General features: G+C 49.5%; 8 protein-coding genes across 8 annotated transcripts; 4 read left to right on the top strand and 4 right to left on the bottom strand.

The window, feature by feature from the left end:
• Positions 1-129: 129 nt before the first annotated feature.
• CI109_106693 (uncharacterized protein) lies at positions 130-2,075 on the bottom strand (the record flags this gene model as incomplete). The annotated part of the gene is made up of 3 exons (XM_032007551.1): positions 130-419; positions 473-1,942; positions 1,994-2,075. The coding sequence occupies 3 exons, from the start codon at positions 2,073-2,075 to the stop codon at positions 130-132; spliced, it is 1,842 nt and encodes a 613-aa protein (XP_031858189.1).
• Positions 2,076-3,330: 1,255 nt separating this feature from the next.
• CI109_106692 (uncharacterized protein) lies at positions 3,331-5,579 on the bottom strand (the record flags this gene model as incomplete). Its single annotated transcript, XM_032007550.1, has 11 exons — positions 3,331-3,357; positions 3,421-3,786; positions 3,848-3,991; positions 4,059-4,156; positions 4,212-4,368; positions 4,432-4,520; positions 4,579-4,679; positions 4,753-4,870; positions 4,946-5,085; positions 5,152-5,249; positions 5,319-5,579. 11 exons carry the CDS (start codon positions 5,577-5,579, stop codon positions 3,331-3,333), a joined length of 1,599 nt encoding a protein of 532 aa, XP_031858188.1.
• Positions 5,580-5,867: 288 nt separating this feature from the next.
• CI109_106691 (uncharacterized protein) lies at positions 5,868-7,531 on the top strand (the record flags this gene model as incomplete). The annotated part of the gene is made up of 13 exons (XM_032007549.2): positions 5,868-5,873; positions 5,923-6,063; positions 6,132-6,298; positions 6,349-6,398; positions 6,456-6,466; positions 6,522-6,558; positions 6,622-6,685; positions 6,738-6,793; positions 6,845-6,907; positions 6,964-7,032; positions 7,093-7,133; positions 7,197-7,262; positions 7,328-7,531. 13 exons carry the CDS (start codon positions 5,868-5,870, stop codon positions 7,529-7,531), a joined length of 975 nt encoding a protein of 324 aa, XP_031858187.2.
• A 143-nt stretch (positions 7,532-7,674) lies between these two features.
• CI109_106690 (uncharacterized protein) lies at positions 7,675-9,018 on the bottom strand (the record flags this gene model as incomplete). Its single annotated transcript, XM_032007548.1, has 6 exons — positions 7,675-7,790; positions 7,860-8,027; positions 8,093-8,329; positions 8,393-8,632; positions 8,696-8,825; positions 8,884-9,018. 6 exons carry the CDS (start codon positions 9,016-9,018, stop codon positions 7,675-7,677), a joined length of 1,026 nt encoding a protein of 341 aa, XP_031858186.1.
• A 536-nt stretch (positions 9,019-9,554) lies between these two features.
• Positions 9,555-10,701, top strand: CI109_106689 (uncharacterized protein; the record flags this gene model as incomplete). The annotated part of the gene is made up of 6 exons (XM_032007547.1): positions 9,555-9,796; positions 9,849-9,996; positions 10,059-10,198; positions 10,254-10,316; positions 10,385-10,558; positions 10,611-10,701. 6 exons carry the CDS (start codon positions 9,555-9,557, stop codon positions 10,699-10,701), a joined length of 858 nt encoding a protein of 285 aa, XP_031858185.1.
• A 231-nt stretch (positions 10,702-10,932) lies between these two features.
• Positions 10,933-14,312, top strand: CI109_106688 (uncharacterized protein; the record flags this gene model as incomplete). The annotated part of the gene is made up of 19 exons (XM_032007546.1): positions 10,933-11,020; positions 11,081-11,108; positions 11,194-11,286; positions 11,351-11,372; positions 11,424-11,765; positions 11,838-12,029; positions 12,084-12,249; positions 12,309-12,383; positions 12,434-12,624; positions 12,675-12,723; positions 12,775-12,834; positions 12,893-12,906; positions 12,960-13,065; positions 13,114-13,153; positions 13,315-13,407; positions 13,459-13,564; positions 13,622-13,759; positions 13,823-14,065; positions 14,118-14,312. 19 exons carry the CDS (start codon positions 10,933-10,935, stop codon positions 14,310-14,312), a joined length of 2,241 nt encoding a protein of 746 aa, XP_031858184.1.
• A 316-nt stretch (positions 14,313-14,628) lies between these two features.
• CI109_106687 (uncharacterized protein) lies at positions 14,629-16,362 on the top strand (the record flags this gene model as incomplete). The annotated part of the gene is made up of 1 exon (XM_032007545.1): positions 14,629-16,362. The coding sequence occupies one exon, from the start codon at positions 14,629-14,631 to the stop codon at positions 16,360-16,362; it is 1,734 nt and encodes a 577-aa protein (XP_031858183.1).
• Positions 16,363-16,601: 239 nt separating this feature from the next.
• CI109_106686 (uncharacterized protein) lies at positions 16,602-18,762 on the bottom strand (the record flags this gene model as incomplete). Its single annotated transcript, XM_032007544.1, has 10 exons — positions 16,602-16,614; positions 16,685-16,794; positions 16,862-16,974; positions 17,045-17,163; positions 17,225-17,533; positions 17,589-17,824; positions 17,883-17,912; positions 17,979-18,258; positions 18,325-18,509; positions 18,580-18,762. The coding sequence occupies 10 exons, from the start codon at positions 18,760-18,762 to the stop codon at positions 16,602-16,604; spliced, it is 1,578 nt and encodes a 525-aa protein (XP_031858182.1).
• Positions 18,763-20,066: the final 1,304 nt, after the last annotated feature.

Here is a 20,066-nt window from a genome sequence, read left to right as displayed (position 1 = left end):
GTTTGAGTATTTGAAACCACGAAGTGAGTGTCTGCATGCGACGCGATGATCCTTGTAAACAATCTTGCATCAAAGTTTGGTCATAAAGCTTGCATGTCATTATTAGTTTCTTGTACAAATCTATCTATTTTATGAACTGAAATGGGGTGCATTCAGGAACAATCCCATGAGCACACCCGCAATGGTACCGGCAATGGGGATGGTGGCGATCCATGAGATCATGAGGAGACCGACACGTTGGAAGTTGACGGCTTTGAGGGTACCGTTACATAATCCGACACCGACAGTGGCACCGGTGATACACATGGAGGTGGAGACGGGAAGAGAGTATTGCGAGAAGACGAGGACCGTGACGGCCGCACCCATTTCCATGGAGGTACCTCTGGAAGGAGAGTGGTAGGTGATCTTGTTTCCCATGACTGGAGTGAATTGTCAGTTTCATTCAATTTACGATTGCACGAATAGAACTCACCCTTCATGATGTTGTAGCCATAGGTGATGAGACCAACAGAGATAGCAGCGGAAAGGACAGCGAGTTGCCAGAGAGGAACGGGAAGTTTGGAAGCAGCGGCATCACCAGTGTTCCAAGCCGAGTAAATGACGGCCCAAGGACCGACAGAGTTTCCGATATCGTTGGCACCGTGAGCGAAAGATGCGGTACAAGCGGTGAGGACCTGGACGAAAGAGTAGGTGTGTTCGACCTCGTTGGGGTACTTCTGGGCGTAAGAGTAGACACGCTCCATTCGTGCACCTTCGGGAGTACCGTGGATACCGGATTGAGCGGCGTGGATGTCGTAGTGCAGACCGTAAAGCGCGCCGACGGTGATCATGGCAGGAAGTCGCTTGGCAAAGATCTTCATGTTCTTTGTCTCGTAGATCGCACCAGGACCCATAGGGTTTTCATGAAGAGTTCGCATAGCCCATCCGAGAGGACCTCGCTTTTGTCGCAGCTTGGCGTGGAACTTTTCCTCGGCAGCGGCGCTGAGCTCCTTGAAGGTAGCAGGGTAGGGGGAGGGGGTTGCGGCCATGTGGGGAGTCTGTTGAGGGGAGACGAGTCGAAGTTCGGGCATGGCAAGATCTCGATCGGTCTTCTCATCGGATCCACGGTCACCGTTGACGAGAGTGGCAGGTGTTCCCTTGGTGTAGTCTTCATCTTCCTCTTGAACGACGGCATAGTTGGGGACAACGGATAGAGCCTCGCCTTCAGGTGCTTGTCGATACAGGAGAGCAGGTCCCATGAAGACGTGGTACCATTTGACCGATGCGTCTCTCTTGATGACTTTCGCGTAAACGTAAGGGACGAAGAAGATGGCGGACAAGATGCAGAGACCGATACCGGTACCCATGACGACGGATGCGACATACCATGCGGGCTTCTTGTTGAGACCGAGCTTGGGAGATCCCTTGTAGACGATTGACAAGGTACAGATGGTACCGGCGATGAGGAAGAAGAAAGGCGAAGTGTAGACGGCCCATTTAACGGGGTTCTTTCGCATGTGAACGGTGACTTTGATGAGCATGAAGATGGCAGCGCCGAAACCTGCTGCGATGGCAGGAGCCATACCGAGACCAGCGAAGATAGCACCGAGACCTTTACCGCCGTTCCATCCCCATTGAACTTTGCTAGCACCGACTGTGGCGATACCGACACCGGCAATGGCGGAGATGAGGGAGTAAGTCGATGAGACGTGGGCAGAGTGTCGAGTACACCACATGACCCATGTGGAAGCACCGGCTAGCGCACAAGTGAACGCCAACATCTGGACACCAGCATCACCCTTGAAGGCGGAGTTGGGAATGATTCCGTTTTTGATGGTGTCGGCGGTTCGTGCACCGACGGTGATAGCACCAACCATTTCGAAGATTGTACCGAGAACCATGGCTTGTCGATAAGTGATAGATCGAGAAGACACACTGGTCGCCCAAGCGTTGGCCACATCGTCTATTCAAGCGGTCAGTTGCTGCTAATAAAGAAGCTTGACACGCGACTTACTGGCACCGTTGTTGTAGGCGTCCAAGAGGGCGAAGAAGGTGCCGATGGCAAAGACATAGTCGTACTGCTGAAGACGAGGCATCTTGACGGTGATGTCGAAGTGTCTATGGGTCTCTTTTGTGGGTTGGTTGTTGCTTAATGCAAGTGAAGGAGGAGTATGATTGCAACTCTAGCCTTTGCGTTTCTATACTTATGTATGCATTCATGGATTCCATCATCCCACACCATTTTCGGACACGTTGGAGACCTTTTCTCATTTTTCAAACGTAATGTTCCACACTGGCAACTTGACGAAGAGGGATCAACCTCGAATCGGTCTGTGCCTGGCTTGGCAATCAGACACCGGGATAGCCATTCCCTCTCGTGTCACCCCGTCACCCCTCTTCAAGGATGATTGATATCATATCAGTGAGTACGTTATCGCTTGGCATCTCGGATCTGCATCACAAACGTGCGTTATCATATCAGTAGAATTGCACGCACGTTTGATATCTCGATTGGATACCAGTCCCCTATAGGTTGTGATCATTTGCACTGAAAAATTTAGATACAATTGACGAAAAGTCTGCCGGCTGAAAATGAGTTAGTGGTATCAGAATTCTGACAGTGCGCTACGGTTATGCGGGGCTCCTGCGCCAAAGCAAGCAATAGATGACAACGGTCACACTACCATACATCAGACAGTCACACGAGCATCGCAACAAGAGTGACAAGGCAGGAAGTCCCCTCGGTGCAAGACTTACAGTGATACCTAACATATCGCCTACTCACTCATAACGAACAGACCTCGTGCATCCACGGTCAACGTTTCTGCATTGACCAAAGTCGAGTCAGGGGGAGCGAAACGCACGTTCACGACTGAATCAGGTGTGGTATATATATTACGGTGTGGTGTCTCCAGTGCCAAGACATGACTTTGACGCCGTTTGGCTATCCACGCACTCTTGGCGTAATTGCCATAATGGCTGGAAAAACGCACGGTCATAGTCACCACGCGTAGGATTGGGTAGATCGCACAGAACACACACAAGTATGCATGATTACTACTCTCCATGCATGCCCATGCATGCCTGTGGAGCCTTGATCGGTGCATGAAGACCAATATGCTCAATCGCATGTGTGTGTGTCGTTTGTGACATGTCTTCTGGGACGCAGGGACGGGCGATCGCGTGTACGTAAGAATCTTCCCCGGTTGCATCAGTTTACAAAATGTCATGTTACGTTAACCAACGCGTCTATAGCTTAAGTACGTGTACAATTGATTCTCGTCGGCCCTATCCCATCTCCATACCCATAAGTCGTCATCTTGATCCAGAGCAAAATAAGCAGTAGAAAGCCTAGTAGTGGTATCGGAAGTGAGGGTTCTGCGAGGCCACAAATCAAATCAGAATACGTTTTCGCCCACGCTTTAAGTCAAGGGAACCCACCTGGCGATCGGTCATGTCTTGAAGACCAAACAAACAACCCTCAATCTGAACCTGTTCGGGGGTGAGTCCCGCCAGTTGAGTTCGTTTATCGCGTCGTCTGTTCTCCCATCGAACCCAGAACCACCAAGCAATCAAGTCGCACTCGGCAACGACGAAACATGCACAACAGAAGTAGAGTCCAGGTCTGTATTCCGGAGCGGTACTGGCTTGGAACGTTTGGGGACCGATGACGAACCCGAGACACCAGAAGAGGAAGTTGAGTGCCTGGACGACGGACTTCTTCGTTCGACCGGCAACGATGAGAGAGGTCTGAGACCAGATGATAAAGTTACCGGGGTTCAAGAAACCAGTAATCCAGAAGCCAATCTAACACAGAAAAATCCGATCAGCACTGTCCCGGGTCGAATGAGAAACCAACTGCACTCACCAATCGACCCCAGCGCTTCGAGTTGGGAAGCAAACCTTCGAGAAAGATTCCAATGAGAGATGGGATAATCATCAAGAACGCAGTCATGATATTGATGTTCTTGTCGGGATACCTGTTCACGATCGATGCGCAAAAGACAATTCCCTGATGGACTGATATCAGGTTCCCGATCTCCCGATCTCACTCATCCGAGGAGATGATAGCCACTCACCACGAACATGCACGCGTACCATGGAAGTTGGTAGCTGATCGTTTGCTCGGTGTTGAGACCGAACGATTGCAAGATAATCGTGGAGAACGTCGAGAAACCTAGCTCGTGACTTTGTAAGTCTTGCTTTATGTTTCAATACGGATTAAAACTCACCTCCAGAAGCGGCCATGGTGAGGAATGTGAAGAAACACAAAAAGAACACTTGAGGGTCTTGGAATGCCTCTCTGACTTGACTCCAATTGATGGCGATACCGGAAGTCGATTCACCGGTCTTGTTTCGTACCAAACGAGCGTGGGCATATACCCTTTCCTGCAAGACCATTAAAATTTCGATAAGCATCCCTCTCACATGGACCAGATTCGATTCACTTACTTCGGGCTTCAACCACCTGGCGTTCTTAGGCGTTGCGAGGAAATAGATGAGAACCAGACCCCAGATAAAGGACAACGCTCCAAGGAACACTGTTCGGGAAGAATTATTACCATAGCCACCCAAAGATGACAGATCTGGTTGACTTACGGTTGATCGCCTTCCAGGAAGCGATGCTGGATCCCTCGGCTGCTTTACCGACACCGTAGTTGGCCATGAGGATGAACAAGGAGAAGAAACTGTTCATGGCGCTGAATACAGCGTTGACACAGTGTCAACTATCAAAGTTTCATGGTGAAACGCGAGATGGAATGGGTGACTTACAAGAAAGCCATTGATCGTAACATCTGTTCTTCGAGCTTGTACCAAGCAGTGATGATGATCAAGAACCCAGGAGTCACAGGTGCTTCGAGGATACCAAGCAAAGTTCGGACCGCCATGACTGCGAACAAAACATACGTACTGATTAGATACGGTCATCCGTCATGCGATGGATTGCGGTGAACAATCAACTCACGCTGGGTGAAGTTGTGGCACGCCGCCATGCACAGAACACAGACACCCCAGCCGAGAACGGTGAAACCCAAGACCTTGTCCATGGGGTACTTTTGCATGATGTAAGCGAAAGGAAACTCGAAGATCAGATAAGCGAGGTAGCTGATGGAGCGAGATCATCAGCGATCACCCTTCGACGCGTGCATCGTCGTTATGATAGGTACGAACAATCCTGTAGACAGCCAAGCAAAGTCGTTGCCGACCAATTTGTTGTCCTTTTTCAAGTCGAAAGCGACACCAGACGAAAGTGAGATCTTGTCGGCGTACTGCAAAGAAAGAAATCCCGATTAGTCAGCCGACCTCCAAATTGCTCAACCCGTAATATGGATACTCACTTGAAGACCATAAGTAATCAAGAGCAAAGGCATCATATGCCAGTCGATCCTCCTGAGGAACTTTCGTTCAATTTCCTTTTCCTCGGGAGTGAGCTCTTCGTCGACACCAATGTGCGCTTGGTGCCATGTTTGCTCGTCGGCTACCTCTTTGATCTGCAGGTTGATATCGTCATATTTGGTAGGATCGTGCTCGATGCCCCTTTCAAGTTCAAGTTGGGAGCCGGTCTTTCCATGCTCGAAACCAGTACCGTTGGAGCTCATCTTGCAAATCACGAGCTGTACTGCTACTTTACTCCTACAACTTGGGTATGCGGTATGGTAAGTAGGAGGGGCGACGTGAATTGGTCCTGTCGATGATTCGAGGCTTTTCTAATTCATAAAGCCAGCTGCTCTTGTATGTGTTCCTTATCAGTGCATTAAACTATTTCGGGGTCAGATGCCGTTGACAAGTCCGAAGCACGGTCCGTTGGTCGGGGGACCGGACCCTTTTCAACTCCGATAAGACGGAGACGATCCCGGTTATGCATGAAAGCGAATGTCCATACATAAATGTCAGTAAGCGTTCCATGGTTCGTGATCAAGTCACAACTGTACACTTGACCAGTCATATACATGCACGCACTCGACAAAAATGGCTATCACTCAAGACACTGAATCCAAATTCGTCACTTTGCCAGCCACTGCTCCAGTCAAGGACATCCTAGAAGTCCTCCACAGAGATGGTGTAATCGTTCTCTCCGACTATGTGAGTCGAGCAGTCATTCATCTCTGGTCTGTACGGACCTAGGTGTTAAAAATGAGCCTTGATGATAGTGCAGTGAAGACGAGGTCGATCAATGGAATGCAAAAGCCGAACATCATTTCGCGAAAGCCGAAAATGCTGGCAGAGATAAAGACAGCTTCTTCAAAGGTTTCAGAGCGTCTCATACTACAGCAGCTTATGATCTGATCGGTTCATGTCCCGAAGAAGTGTCCAAGATGTGAGTGGTTGCCGCGATTCATAAAGTTGGGCTCCTCACACACTTGACAGCTTGCAGCGCAAAGTTTGGCATCAAGTCATGGAAGAATTCCTTGCTCATGGTGTGTAGATGTTTAGTTCGCATATTGCTAAAAGAAGCTGACGTACATTGTTTCCAGAGATGTGGGACGTGAGTGACATCCACTCATGGTGTTCCAGTCGCATGACTTACATGTGAACTTCAGTGGCTCGGGGAGGAGAAAGTTACCCGAAAGAGTGGCTGTAGGTGTTTTTGTCTGACAGCTGTCGCCAACACATATCGAAGCTGACTTGGGTACGTGACAGACTGGCTTCACACCTCGATCGGCTATAAAGTAGGACCAGGAGCTGGGCTCCAGGTCTTGCACAGGTGCGTTGGACGAACTCTCGAGATCGTGACAAAAACTGATCTTTGCAAGCAGAGATATCAATTCTACAGCTATTCAGCGAACAGGTCCTGAGAGCTGGGTCAATGGAGGTGAGTCTGACCTCACTTTAGATCCCAGTGACGTCTGTTGACTCGTTGTAGTGTCGACTTTTGTCGCTGGATGTGATGTTACTGCCGACAATGGCGGAACACACGTCGCTCCTGGTAGGTATTCCGGTGTATAGATCACCACTGTCAGCTGTTGATAAACCTCTGCTCAGGATCGCACTTGTGGCCTCAAGACAGAGCACCCAAACAAGAAGATTGTGTCGCCGTGGAGATGAAGAAGGGTAAGTCGAGACACAGGCTGATTCCAGAGTTCCTTCATCGTACTGACGCATGCTTTTCAGGTTCACTGGCTATCTGGCTCAGCAGTATCTTCCACGGAGCGGTGAGTTCGTTTCTTTCCATGTCACGGTGTCCGATTGGTGATCGTGTATCTGACTCAACGCAGGGTGCAAACATCCTCGATCCGAGCCACCCCGATGCTTTCCGAACCATTTACGGTTTCTTCGCCTGTGTGAGTGGTGTACCGACCCCAGACTTGCTAGGCTTCAGTGAACTTATGTGCATCTGCTTGTTCAGTCCGACAACTTCCGTCAAGGTGAAATCACCGCTCTCGCCTGCAAGCCAGAAGACTTCATGAAGATGCCTCCAGAGGTACTTCGCTTACTTGGCTTCTACAAGGGTCGAACAGGGGGCGGTGCGTTGGCAGGAAGGGATCCTATTGAGACTTGGTCTGGGTTGCAGGGGTACAACGGTGGAGAGTGGAAATATCAAGAGGAATGATGTGAGTGACAGTGATTTGTATGAAGAGGTAGATTGTATGTATACGGTAGTGTGCAGGACATCAGGTAACAGCACAACTCCGACTGCAACCGGTTGGGTTTTGCTCATCTAATTCTATGCAATCCATAATCGTAGCTACAGTATTAAAACGGCCCATTCACAGGTGTTACCGGTGAGCCCTTCTCCAAGAATGCACGAACATTGTTAAACGCATCCCTCTCCCCACGATAGATGGTCCCAACCGTATAAGCTGCCACATCTGTTGGTACATCCATCTTGATCAGCTTGGTACGGGTTGTCAAATGGCTGATGGAACGGGACAGCTTACGAGGTGTCACTGTGACCCTTGGATTGTTTAGCAAGTATTCTGGTATCGTCGGTTCATCCTCGAACACATCCAAACCTGCTCGTTTGATCTTGTTCGACTTCAAAGCGTCCATGAGAGCATCAGTGTCGACCACCATGCCTCGTGAGGAGTTGATGAAGAACACGCCATCTATATGAGTCATGCAGACGCGTCAGCTATCACTCCACAAATAATGGTGCAAAGATTTCACATACCTTTCATTTTGGCAAAAGCGTCTTTGTCAATCATGTGGAAGGTCTCTTTCGTACCGGGGCACAAACAAGATATGATGTCTGAAGATCGAAGCAGCTCGTCTTTGGTAGCGTAATTGATTCCCAGCTCTTCCTCGTCCGCCGCGGACAAGCGTGTCCGTGTGTTGTAGATGATCTTGACGCCGAACGCTCGTACTTTCCGAACAAAGTCTTTCCCTATTCGACCCATACCGAAGATACCTATCACAGACACACCGTGGGCTCAGCGATGCTGTACGAACAACGAATTCGCCCGCGACTCACCAAGGGTCATTCCGGCCGGATCGGTTGTCAATTCTAATCCTTCATGCCATAACCCTGTCCTCGCGACCATCTCACAATAGCTCGTCCCTCTCAGTACAGAAAGGAAGAGGAAAACAGTAAAATCTGCTGTGGACTCGGTGACAGCGTCGGGAGTGTTGGTGAAGTAACATCCATGTTTGGAGATCTCGTCGACTCGGACATTGTCGTAGCCCGTACCACACTGTGCGAACACTCCTACATCTGGAATAAAGGAGATAGGTTAGTGTTGGGGTCTAGGACCCTTGCTGGTAGTTGGAAGCTCACTATTTCCGTTCTTCCATAACGGCGCGAGAAGGTCCTCGTCCATAGGCGCATATGCAGCGTTAGCGAATAGGATGAAGGCAGCCTCAAAGGGACCTTTCGTATCACACAGTTCAGCAATCTTCGCTTTGACCTATCATCTGAGTTCAGCACCATTGACGGTTACATCATGTCAAGACGACACGACTCACCTGTGCTCGTGATCCCCTCTGTATCAAATGGACATCATAGTCTTGAGCGAGCTGTTCGTACTCTTCTATCGCAGCCTGAACTGGTCCGACACAGAGTATCTTTCTCTTCGCAGTCGTGACAGTACTACTTGACATCGTGGTATAGTCGTTATGAGACAAGCTTTGATCACTGTTGGAACTGTCACTTGACCTTGGCCTGTGCAGTCGACGAGCTCGTGGTCGAACTCAAAGTTCGGGAGTGGGCAAACTGTTCCGGCTTCCGGAGTGATCAAGCCAGTGACGTCTTCTCTCTTCTCGCGCCGCAAGCTTCTTTAGCTCTTCGGAGTGCTATGAATACGATTGTTGAGTGGTGTCGTCCAATGATAGAAGAGTTGAGGAGTTGAGAAGCTGGTGATGGAAGTCGAAGATAACGATTCAGGGTACAACGATCGATTGATTAAACGCTAAGACCCTGGAACGACACGTCCAAGTCCGACGAGCGGAGTTGATGGTCTTGACGGGGCGAGATATCCCGTGAGGATGGTTGTGACGGTCATGTCCGTAATGTTAGATGACTACCTTAATCAGTATGCGTGCAGGCGTATTGACCTTCTCTATCTGACTTCAATCAAATAATCAATCCGGCTACGAAGCAAGCTCGCATACGAGTACATGTACACAGCCTCTCCATCATGTCCACAATCTCTGCTGAACAGCGAGCGCTCGCCAACGAGCTCGTCCGACCTAATGTGGTCAAGAAGACGATGCTGGACAACAAACTCGCCCATTCGTTCGGTATGCGAATCGCTTTCTCCACCGAGATGCCGTTGATTGCAAAGCGAGCGGGATATACTGCCGTGTTGATGAATCTGGAACATATGGCGATGAGCATGGAGACGATGAAAGATGTCGCTGTATCTTGTTTGAATGTCGGGTGAGTGTGAACTGCTATATATGTTCAGTCCACAAGCTGAGCTTGCTCACAGAATCACACCGGCTGTTGTTGTACCCACCACTGCTGCCGACTGGATCTCTCGAAGTTTAGACTCCGGTGCTCAATGCGTTATCGTCCCGCACGTGAATACCGTCGAGCAAGCAAAAATGTGTGTCGGAGCGTCCAAGTTCCCTCCCCTTGTATGTATTCCCTGCCCCTGACCTAGCCGTGACTGGCAACACTGACATGTGCGTGATCGCAGGGACACCGGTCCGTTACTATGGTGACTGCCATGACGCAGTACAGTACACAACTGTCATATGCCACCGTCGCGGAGGTGGTGAACGACAACGTGTTGATCATGCCCATGATCGAGACACAAGAAGGTCTTGCAAATGTCGAGTGCGTCAATCCGACGGAGAAGTGAGCAAACGATAGCTGATAGGACGTGTTCCAGGGCTATTGCCGCTGTTCCGGGCATCGACACATTATTCATCGGTTGTGCTGATCTGTGCATGGAGTGAGTCTATCCACACCACCCCGAGATATCAAAGCAACTTGGCTGATAACTGACGATTTGTACCTCAGACTCGGTATCCCTGGGCAATACGACAACGACATCTTTCTCAACGCTGTTGACCGAATCGCCAAAGCAGCTGAGAAGGCTTCAGTTGACAGCCGCAAGGTCTTCGTAGGATTGGGAGGTCTTGAGCCCCGACCCGATCTGCTCGAGAATTTGGTGCAAAAGTACCCTCTTGTCAGGTGAGTTATAGTCTTCCATCATCCGGGATACAGATGCTGAGAGGTCGAACAGATTTGCCATGGCCGGACGTGATATTGCGCTTCTGCTAAATGCGATGGGCAAGCAAGCTGCTTCTTTCAATGCCATTTCCGATAGACTATAAATTAGAGATGTTTCGTACTACACATAACGCATGTACATACCTAGAATTCCGAGAGAAAGATAAGAAAAGCATCATCATGCATAGATGCATCGACGCACTAGGTCGTCATAAGACCAATAGACGCTTCATTTATTGGTTCCGCTCACTATGTTTTGAGTTTATCTCTTATCTTTGGTCCTTCCTAGTTTTCATTCTGTTCGTTGTTCAGTAGACTGCACTTCGCACCACACCATGTCCGAGCAGTCTTCAGATGCACATGAGCCGAACACATCTACTGCAAAGAAGAGAAGGATCAGTAATGTCAGCAAGGTCAAGTCCTGTCCGTATCATTGGAACGCACTTGAGTACAACAGTTCCTGAGCTAATCTCAGTTGTCAAGGTGCCGAATGTCAACGTCTGAAACTGAAGTAAGCCAATTGCTTTCTTCTTTCTTACAATCTCCTCTTATGAACCACCTAGAAGTAGATCTCAGACTGATGACTACCAACATAGATGTGATCGGAAGGTACCGTGCGAGAACTGCGTGAGAAGAAACAGAGGTTCGATTTGTCCACATGGTGCGCTCAAATCGGCGAAAGGAAGAACGTAAGTCGAAAGCTAGAGATGATTTTGAAGAAAGTACTAATGGGTTAACTTGTTTTCTATATAGCTTGATATTGGAGAGCAATGAGGTAGGTATCACGTCGAACGTTGCTCCTTTGCTCGTGCTGACACAAATGTAGGCATTACATGAACGCATCGGTTCTCTGGAAGAAGCGCTACGACGATTGACCTCAAGCCATGGTGGACATCCTCTTCTCGAGTCAGCTTATCATCTCGATCCGCTCGACGCGACAAATACAGACGATGTATCATATCATGTCTATGACGATGTAGGACAGGAAGACCACATTGTAGCATCGTCGTCGCGGCAGAGGAATGATCCTAGAAGCTTATCGGCGGAACGATTGAATATTGATGAACCTATCGCGGAGGGGGAGAAGTATCACGGACATCTACAGATTGATAGGCAAGATGGTACGGCAAGTCGATTCTACGGGGATGCTTCCAGTCTCTATCTCGTCGTGAGTGCCAACCTTGAAAATGCCAATCGTAACACTTCGGTTCTCTTCGGACAGCTTACGCTGTTCCCGTAGGAACCTCGGAGAGCTTCTACGAGCCATGTAGAAGATGGCGCCCACGGACCTTATCAATTCCGACCAGGCTGGGTTGAATCTTTCATGTTCGAACGTGATTCGGCTCTGAGAACGCAACATACCCTTCACGCATTGATCGCGCAACTTCCACCACGCGACGAAGCAGAAAGACTCCTAGGGTGGTATTTCGAAGTAAGCCAACAGGTTGTTCTCCAATACTTCTAGGCAAAGCTGACTTTGTATCAGAATGTCGCGTGGGGTTTCGCGACTCTCGACAAAGGGGTTTTCATGACAGACGTGTTCGATCGGTTCTATCAAGGGAGACCACCAGATGCTCAGCGGCTGGCAGTATTGTACTTGACATTCTCGTTGGGGGCATTGTTCGATCCTGCAGCTCCTTCGGGTGCCAACAGTGAGCCTTTCATCCCTTGTCTCTCGATGTCAGACTCGCGAAGTGCTAAGGCCCTGCAGACAACCCATACTCAAGAGACCTGTTTGCGCTCGGCAGAGCATGCCTCACTATTGACTCTTCTGGGACCATCATCTGTATGTTGGTGCGTTTCTTGCCAGACCTCAGCTTACAGATGCCCTCACAGTCGTTCAAGCTATCAATCTCATGATCACATGGTTGTACAATGGTGGTAGCCCAGTATCATCAAACCAGTCTATGTGGCCACTTCTGGGTATGGCTATGCGAGTGGTTCAAGCGCTCGGTCTGCATCGCGATGGAAAGCATTTCGGGCTGTCAGCCGCAGAAACGGCAGAACGGAGGAGGGTGTTCTGGGAGGTAAGTGGGTGCATTACGTTTTGAGGCACACCTGATTGTATCTGATATAGATTTACTCATCTGATGTAATACATGCTGTCACGAGCGGTAGACCACGAAGTAGGTCTTCTTGTGGAGGATGTCCGGTGTTCTTGTTGACATGCTACAAAGGTATGACGAGTTCCACTTACGATGTGCCGTATCCGACAGAAGTGGATGGCGATAACGTCTGTGAGTGGGCGAGAGTCTGTCGTGGAAGTCCTACTTATCTTTTTGGTCTCATGTACAGATTGTGCCATGCGAGTGAGTTATGTTACCATCATAATTACTGTGGTAGAAGCTGACTTACAAATCAGTATCGCTTGTGCGGAGGCGTATTGTGCAAGATCAACGATGCGCAATGTTCTATCACACCTACGACATATGACAAGGCTCTTCAGCTCGACCGGGAATTGAGAAATTGTACGTTGTCTTATCGGTCCTCCCGAGGTCTGCTGACAATCGAGATAGTCCAACAAAGCTTGCCAGAGCAATTGACTGGTTCCACAGGGTGCGTAACGGTACTACTGTCGTCTCTTGAATTGCCTTACAAATGGAAACAGAGCGAACTCGGCGTCCCATCTCACTCTTGTCATCCAAAGACACACAATGCGATTCCAATGTGTAAGCTCGATGTGATTTTGCTGTTATATCGTCTTTCGGCTGATGTAGCGCGAAGAACCTGGGATTTTTGATCTTGCACCGAGGATGGTTTGCGCGAGCTCTTTTCGATCAGCCGGAAGAACCCCTTCGAAGCAAGTATAGGTGAGTGTCTCTCTCTATCGCTGATCAACGGCTGATCCTTGTCTTTTCCAGTGCGAGCTATATTGGCTGTCTTGAAGCGTGCAAGATTATCCTTGGAGTCGTTCGTCAATTAACGGATGATGCGCCTTTCGTCTGTCGCAGACGGTGGTTCTACGATGTAAGTTTGAGGTAGTGCCGCCTGACTTGTCGTTCTTTCCGCTGACATGTTCCATAGTTCCACTCATTCACGGCTTGTGCATGTCTAGCAGCCTCGGTCATACGGGCCCCGCAATCAATGTTGGCGCAATCATCCTTGCTCGCGTTGGAAGAGGGGCTCAAGCTGTTCGAGGAAGCCGAGAAGCATGAGGAACTGGTGGGCGACCGACATACCATATGGTGATGAGACTGTTGCTGATTCATACCTGTTTGTATCCAGGCTATGCTGTTACCTCTTACGGATACAGCACGACGACGATTCGCTCATTCGGGACGATCGGCCCCAACGTCGGATGAAGATCTAGCAATGCTTGGCATAGGACAAAAGAGGACCCCCACCACTATTTCCGTTTCTCAAGATGGTGTTCCTTCTGTGTCTCCCTCACAGGGGCTGCCACAACAAGGCATGACCACGCAAACTCCTCTGTCATTCGGTTCCACGCCGGCTACCCTGCCCGATCCAGTGAGTGTGTCATCGTGCTGCTGGCGTGGATTTGCCTAATCACTTGCTTCAGGTGTCCGGTAACGGACCGCATGGATACGGGTTTTCGGCATCACATGTCAACACAAGACCCATGGAGGGCTTCGATTGGTATAGCGGTGTGACGACAATGGCCGACTTCGACTTTGATGCCTTTGTGGCGAGTCTCGGTATCGGCGGGGATGAAAGATACGTCAGCTTCAATGACTCGGTCACGGATGGATCTTGAATGAGAAGTTCACGTGCGATGACGAGGTCAGTCTGCTCTTCGTACTGCCGTCTTCACAATGCCGTGGAAGGTGTTTTGTTCACAAGCATTGTGTGCCATGTGCATGATGGGATGATTACATGTGATATGTGGTGGGAGTAATTACAATTCACCGGAGTGCCGCGTAGCCGAGAAGCTTGATTTCACGTCAATGATGGTGGAACAAGTGCAAGATGCAATTGATCTTTTGACATATAAAAGAACCCAACTCGAGATGTAGTCAGCTTCTTGATCTTCAGAATAATCCAATACCCCCACCAACCGCACTCGCAGCAGTATGACTGTCATCATTCCTCTTCCCTCCTCTGCGAACTACTACGACATCGGCACCTTCGCTCGGACAGTAACGACCCCTACCCCTGAAGCACAAGTCTGGTTTGACCGTGGCTTAACATGGACTTATGGCTTCTGTCATCTCGAAGCCGAGCGATGTTTCAAACACGCGTTAGAACACGATCCAACGTTCGTCATGGCTTATTGGGGGTTAGCGTATACCATAGGACCGAATTACAACAAACCTTGGGAATTGCATGACGAGCAAGATCTCCTCGACACACTTCGTAATGCCCGACAAGCTTCGTTGAACGCCATCAAGCATATCACACCGGAGAGTAGCGAGGTCGAAGTAGCTCTGGCAAAGGCAATCTTGACGAGATATCCAGAAGAAGAAGTCGCTGCGGGGAAGGATTTCTTGGAGTGGAACAAGACGTACGCCGAAGCGATGAAGATGGTCTATGAGAAGTTTGGAGGAGGAGGAGATTTGGATATCGCCGCGTTATATGCGGACGCATTGATGAATCTCGCTCCGTGGGATTTGTGGGATTTGGGGACCGGTCTCCCTCGGTCTACAAGTCGAACGGTCGAAGTCCAATCTGTCCTCGAGAAAGCTTTGGCCGATCCCCGTTCCTCGACTCATCCGGGATTACTCCATCTCTACATCCACGTGATGGAGATGTCGGTGACCCCAGAAAAGGCGTTGGGTCCTGCAGACTTGTTGAGGGGACTGATACCCGACAGTGGACATCTCGAACATATGCCATCGCATATCGACTTGCTAGTTGGTGATTGGGCAAAAGCGATGCAAGCGAACAAATCTGCCATCTCTGCCGACGCGAAATATGCCGTTCGATCCAGTTCGACCGATTTCTACACCTTTTACAGATTACACGATATCCAAACTTTCCTCTATGCGGCAATGCACACAGGTCGATATGTCGATTCCCTCTGGGCTGTAGATAACCTCGAAGCTGCGACGCCGGAGAACTTGTTGAGAACGGAGTCTCCACCTTTGGCAGATTGGCTCGAGACCGTTCTCAATGCGAGAGCACATGTACTTGTTCGTTTTGGGAAATGGGAAGAAATTCTTCAATTGAAGTTGCCAAAGGACAAGGAGTTGTACTCGGCTACGACGGCGAATGTCCACTATGCGAGAGGAGTCGCTTATGCAGCGCTTGGGAGGGTGGAAGAAGCTATAGCCGAAAGAGAGGTGTTTCACGCTGCGATCAAACGGATTCAACCAACACGTATCATCTACCCCAACAAATGTGTCGACGTTATCCAAGTCGGCGAAGCGATGCTAGATGGCGAAATCGCATATCGACAAGGGGATTTCGATATTGCTTTCCAAAGGTTGGAAGACGCGGTCCGGATTTGTGACGGTCTTACCTATACCGAACCTCCAGCATGGATGCAACCTCCTCGACATGCACTGGCCGGGTTGAAACTGGAACAGGGTCTCGTAGAAGAAGCGTTGGACATTTACGCGACGGATTTGGGTATCATAAACACCCTTTCGAGACCGCTCCAGCATCCCAATAACGTTTGGGCCCTACATGGTTATCACGAATGTCTGGTCAAGCTCGGACAGACAGAGGAGGCAAAGCGTATCGAAGAGAAAGTGGCGAACGCTCTCAAGATGGCAGACGTCAAAATCTATGCGTCATGTTTCTGTGCTAGAGGGAAGGAAGCCTCGGATGCGGGATCGAGCTTGATGGAATCGTGCTGCGAGTAAAAGCACAAACTATTGGTAGATGGGTTGTACTTTATGACAGGGATGAGATGGACATTTAGGTGCTTGTAACACTGGACATGATAATACATAAAGCCATGAATCTCGTGACGACAGATCCTATAAAATGCTAACAAATCCCTAATGCTATACATACTGTAGCATGATTCCACCTCCCTAGATCTTACAAAGACCCCTCCTTCTCCTACAAGGTATCTCTTTTTGTACCCGAGATATTTTGTTTACAATACATATCTACGAGCGGAAAGGTAATCGTCAGTAAGAACAATGGATATCGTCGAGGAGGGGGCATAACTTGACTCACCGGAAGTGGGTGTTCTCCTTCTCAGTCATACCCTTCATACCGTTATCGGCAGCAGCGATGGGGTCGGCAACACCGTACTGAGCATCTCGCTTCTTGTTGTCGCGCCACAACTAGAAACATCACAGAGATACATTGGTTAGCGGAGTGATAGGTTGAAGAAGTCAATGAGCAACTCACTAAGAACCAGAGGAGAGCGTGACAAACAGTCTTGAGCATGTATCCGGCCATCATGCAGTAAGCAGCAGTCTGGTATCGAGGTGCTTCCTTCTCCAAGGCACACAATGGACCAACTACATTGTCGAACATGTGATGTTAGCGACACGTACGGATAGGAGGCCAGTGGTAGCCGCAATCACTCACCGATGTTACCAACACAGTAAGCAATGAAGATGAAGGAAGAGGCGACGATACGCTTGGAGTAAGAACCGATGTTGGAAGAGACCATGACGAGACCCATAGTGAAACCAATGGATTGGGTGCTAAGAATGACAGATGTCAGTATGTTGTGAAAATCAAGCAAGCACGTGCTCGTGCACTCACTTGACGAGCCAGAATCCGATCAATCGAGGCCAAGTGTACTTGTGAGTGAAAGGCAAGAAACTCATGAGAGCTGTACCGAGCACACAGATGAGGTTACCGACGGTCATCATGAGGAGACGAGTGTTGGCCCATCGAGTAGCAACGAGACCAGCGATGAGAAGCGAGATGACTTGGAGCGATCGACCAGCACAGTCAAGGAGGGCGGCGTTGAAGGTAGAGTAACCGAGACCCTTGATGATGGAGCCGGAGAAGTTGGTGAGAACACCGTTGGGGACGGAAGATCCGAACATCGCAATCGACAAGAGCCAACTGTATCACAGGAGTCAGCGATGTAATGGAACAATGGGTGCAAGGTGTGACTTACGTCTTGTAATCGGTGACAGCCTCGAGTCCGTGCTTCCAGTCGAAAGTGGTAGTCTTGAGACCAACACCGGATTGAGCAACACGGTTGACAGCCATAGGTCGGTCCTCCTTCTTGATCCACTTAGCAGTGGCGGGTCCGTCTGCGAGGAAGAAGTAGAGCATGATACCCAAGACCATAGTGATGGCACCGAGAATATAGAAGATGAGCTTCCATCGAGGAGTGGGGTGGTCGGACATCTGCGCGAAGCGAATGTCAGCATGGTTTTCTTCGCAGAGGAATACCGCAGCAACTCACCTTGCTGATACCGGCAGCCATAAGAGAACCCTACAATGAACAACTCTCGTCAGTAAAGGAGAACAGTAATATGAATGGGGGTACAGGATGACTCACGATCATGCCTCCCCAACCGACGGCAGAGTACCAGATAGTCTGTCTGAGGGGGATCTCGTCTCGTCGGTACCACCAAGCAGTCATGAGGGAGAGACCGGGAGTGACGGCGGCTTCGAAGACACCAAGGAAGAATCGAGTGACCATGACGTGGGTGAAGTTCTTGGACCAAACCATGACGAGGACGGTGAGACCCCAGATGAAAGCAGAAGCACCGAGGACACGACCAGCGTGGTATTTACCGAGCAAGTATTGCCATCCGGGTTGAGCAACCATGTAACCGCTATTGTGATATCACCGTCGAGTCAGCGTCTTTGTGTTTGTAACGAGATCAAGTGCCACAACTCACATGTAGAAAATGGCAGCACCGAGAGAGTATTGGTTACCGCTCATGTGCATAGCCTTCTCCATACCGAAGACCTTGGCGTAGTTCAAAGCGGTCTTGTCGAGGTATTGAAGGGTCTGAGTGATCAAGAAGAGAGGCAAGAGGAGCATATCGATTCGACGTCGAATACGCTTGTTTTGCTCGGGGGTCTGTGGCAGCCACACGCGTCAGCATGCAAGTCTCAGAGGACCTTCAGTGTGGACCATGAATCCCACTCACGATCTCTCCCTGGGCTTTGGACTCGTTGTACGCAGCCAAACCGACGTTACCACCCTCATCTTCCTCCGAGATAGCGGCCATAGGGTCGACGGTCTCGAGGTGCTTTGATTGACCTTTCTCATCGTCCGATGTCCATGCCGACGTGTCGGTCTCCTGTCGTCGAAGTTCTGGTAATGTTGACATGTTGAGAGAAGATCAGTGAAGTGTTAGTGTGAATTGTTGAAGAAGTGGGGCTCTCTGGGGATTCTGACAGGCCCCGCAGACTAGCCTTTTTGTACTAAATTTTGTTAGAACAGGAACACCTGTCCATCCCCACTGTCTGACCTGTTAAGCGAATCCTTCCGATCATCAAGGATTTTGATCCGATAGGAAGAGAGGCTGTGAGGAGAGCAAAGCGAAGCTGACCGGCCTTTCGAAGGTAATGCCAAGACTCGTGATTCGAAAACAACCACTCCATCCACCGAGATATTCGAAATAGCTTCGTTGAACGCACAGTCAGGACAGTAGGTTTGTATGGACGATCCACCTGGTGTCCTTTCCCCGGAATCACAAACCCTTTGCCCCTAGGAACGTTCCCGTATCGTATCGTACGTGTACCTGTCTCGTATCGAGCAAGTATCAATCGGAACGAATAGGATCTCTCGGATTCTCTTTACTGTCTGATTATTTTCGAATTCCAGATCCGATTCAGGTGGATAAGTTGCGGCATTAGCGGCATCTTTTGTCTTACCCCACATGCGACGTGCATGTTGCAAGCGGTAAAACGCGGTGACTGACCAGATCTCATTACGCAAGATCCTCCTTGCGGATCCAAAGGATTTTCAGGCTCTCACGGCATCATTCACCTGTTAGACCTCCCTTTCTCCCCCTGCCAAGGATTCTGCGGGTCTTCTTTTTCGAAAGCCTTTCATTGCCCGGATGGAGTAGAGGGGTCTCCACACGGCTTTATAGGAATTCGTTGCAACGTCCATTCCAGTTCGGAACTCCGTTAAGAATGCTTTGAAATCACACGTACGACGTCGAGGCGCCCAGCTGGAATCGGTTCTGGAAGGCGCAGAATTGCGACTTTCGCATTCATACTTGACCTTGTCTCGAACCGCAAGATATGTGAGGTGTGAGTTGTAAGTTGCTCGTTCTTCTCTTCAATGCAGGAATGGCGCACAATTTGCAAGTCAACTAGTATGTGCGAGTGTGATTGCAAGTCTTTGATGAAAACGCTGTAGCGACGCGTGATACGTAACATCCTGCTGTATGAGACAGGGGGGCTCGACAACGCGTTCATCTTGACTAATCCGCGTACTATGTCGTATGCTTCAAATAATGTTGTTAACTACAGATATCCAACTCGCAAGACCCAAAAACGGGTCAACAATCAAACAAATAGGCGCTTTCGACCGACTCGTCGAGCTCAGATATGCAAAGTTGTCCTAAATATAGTGGCATATGGCCTAGGAGGAGATAAGCGTTGTCGGAAATGACCGATACAA

The sequence above is a fragment of the Kwoniella shandongensis genome, chromosome 12, assembly GCF_008629635.2.
Source record: "Kwoniella shandongensis chromosome 12, complete sequence".
Classification (NCBI taxonomy): domain Eukaryota; kingdom Fungi; phylum Basidiomycota; class Tremellomycetes; order Tremellales; family Cryptococcaceae; genus Kwoniella; species Kwoniella shandongensis.
This window is presented reverse-complemented; position numbering and strand designations above follow the sequence as displayed.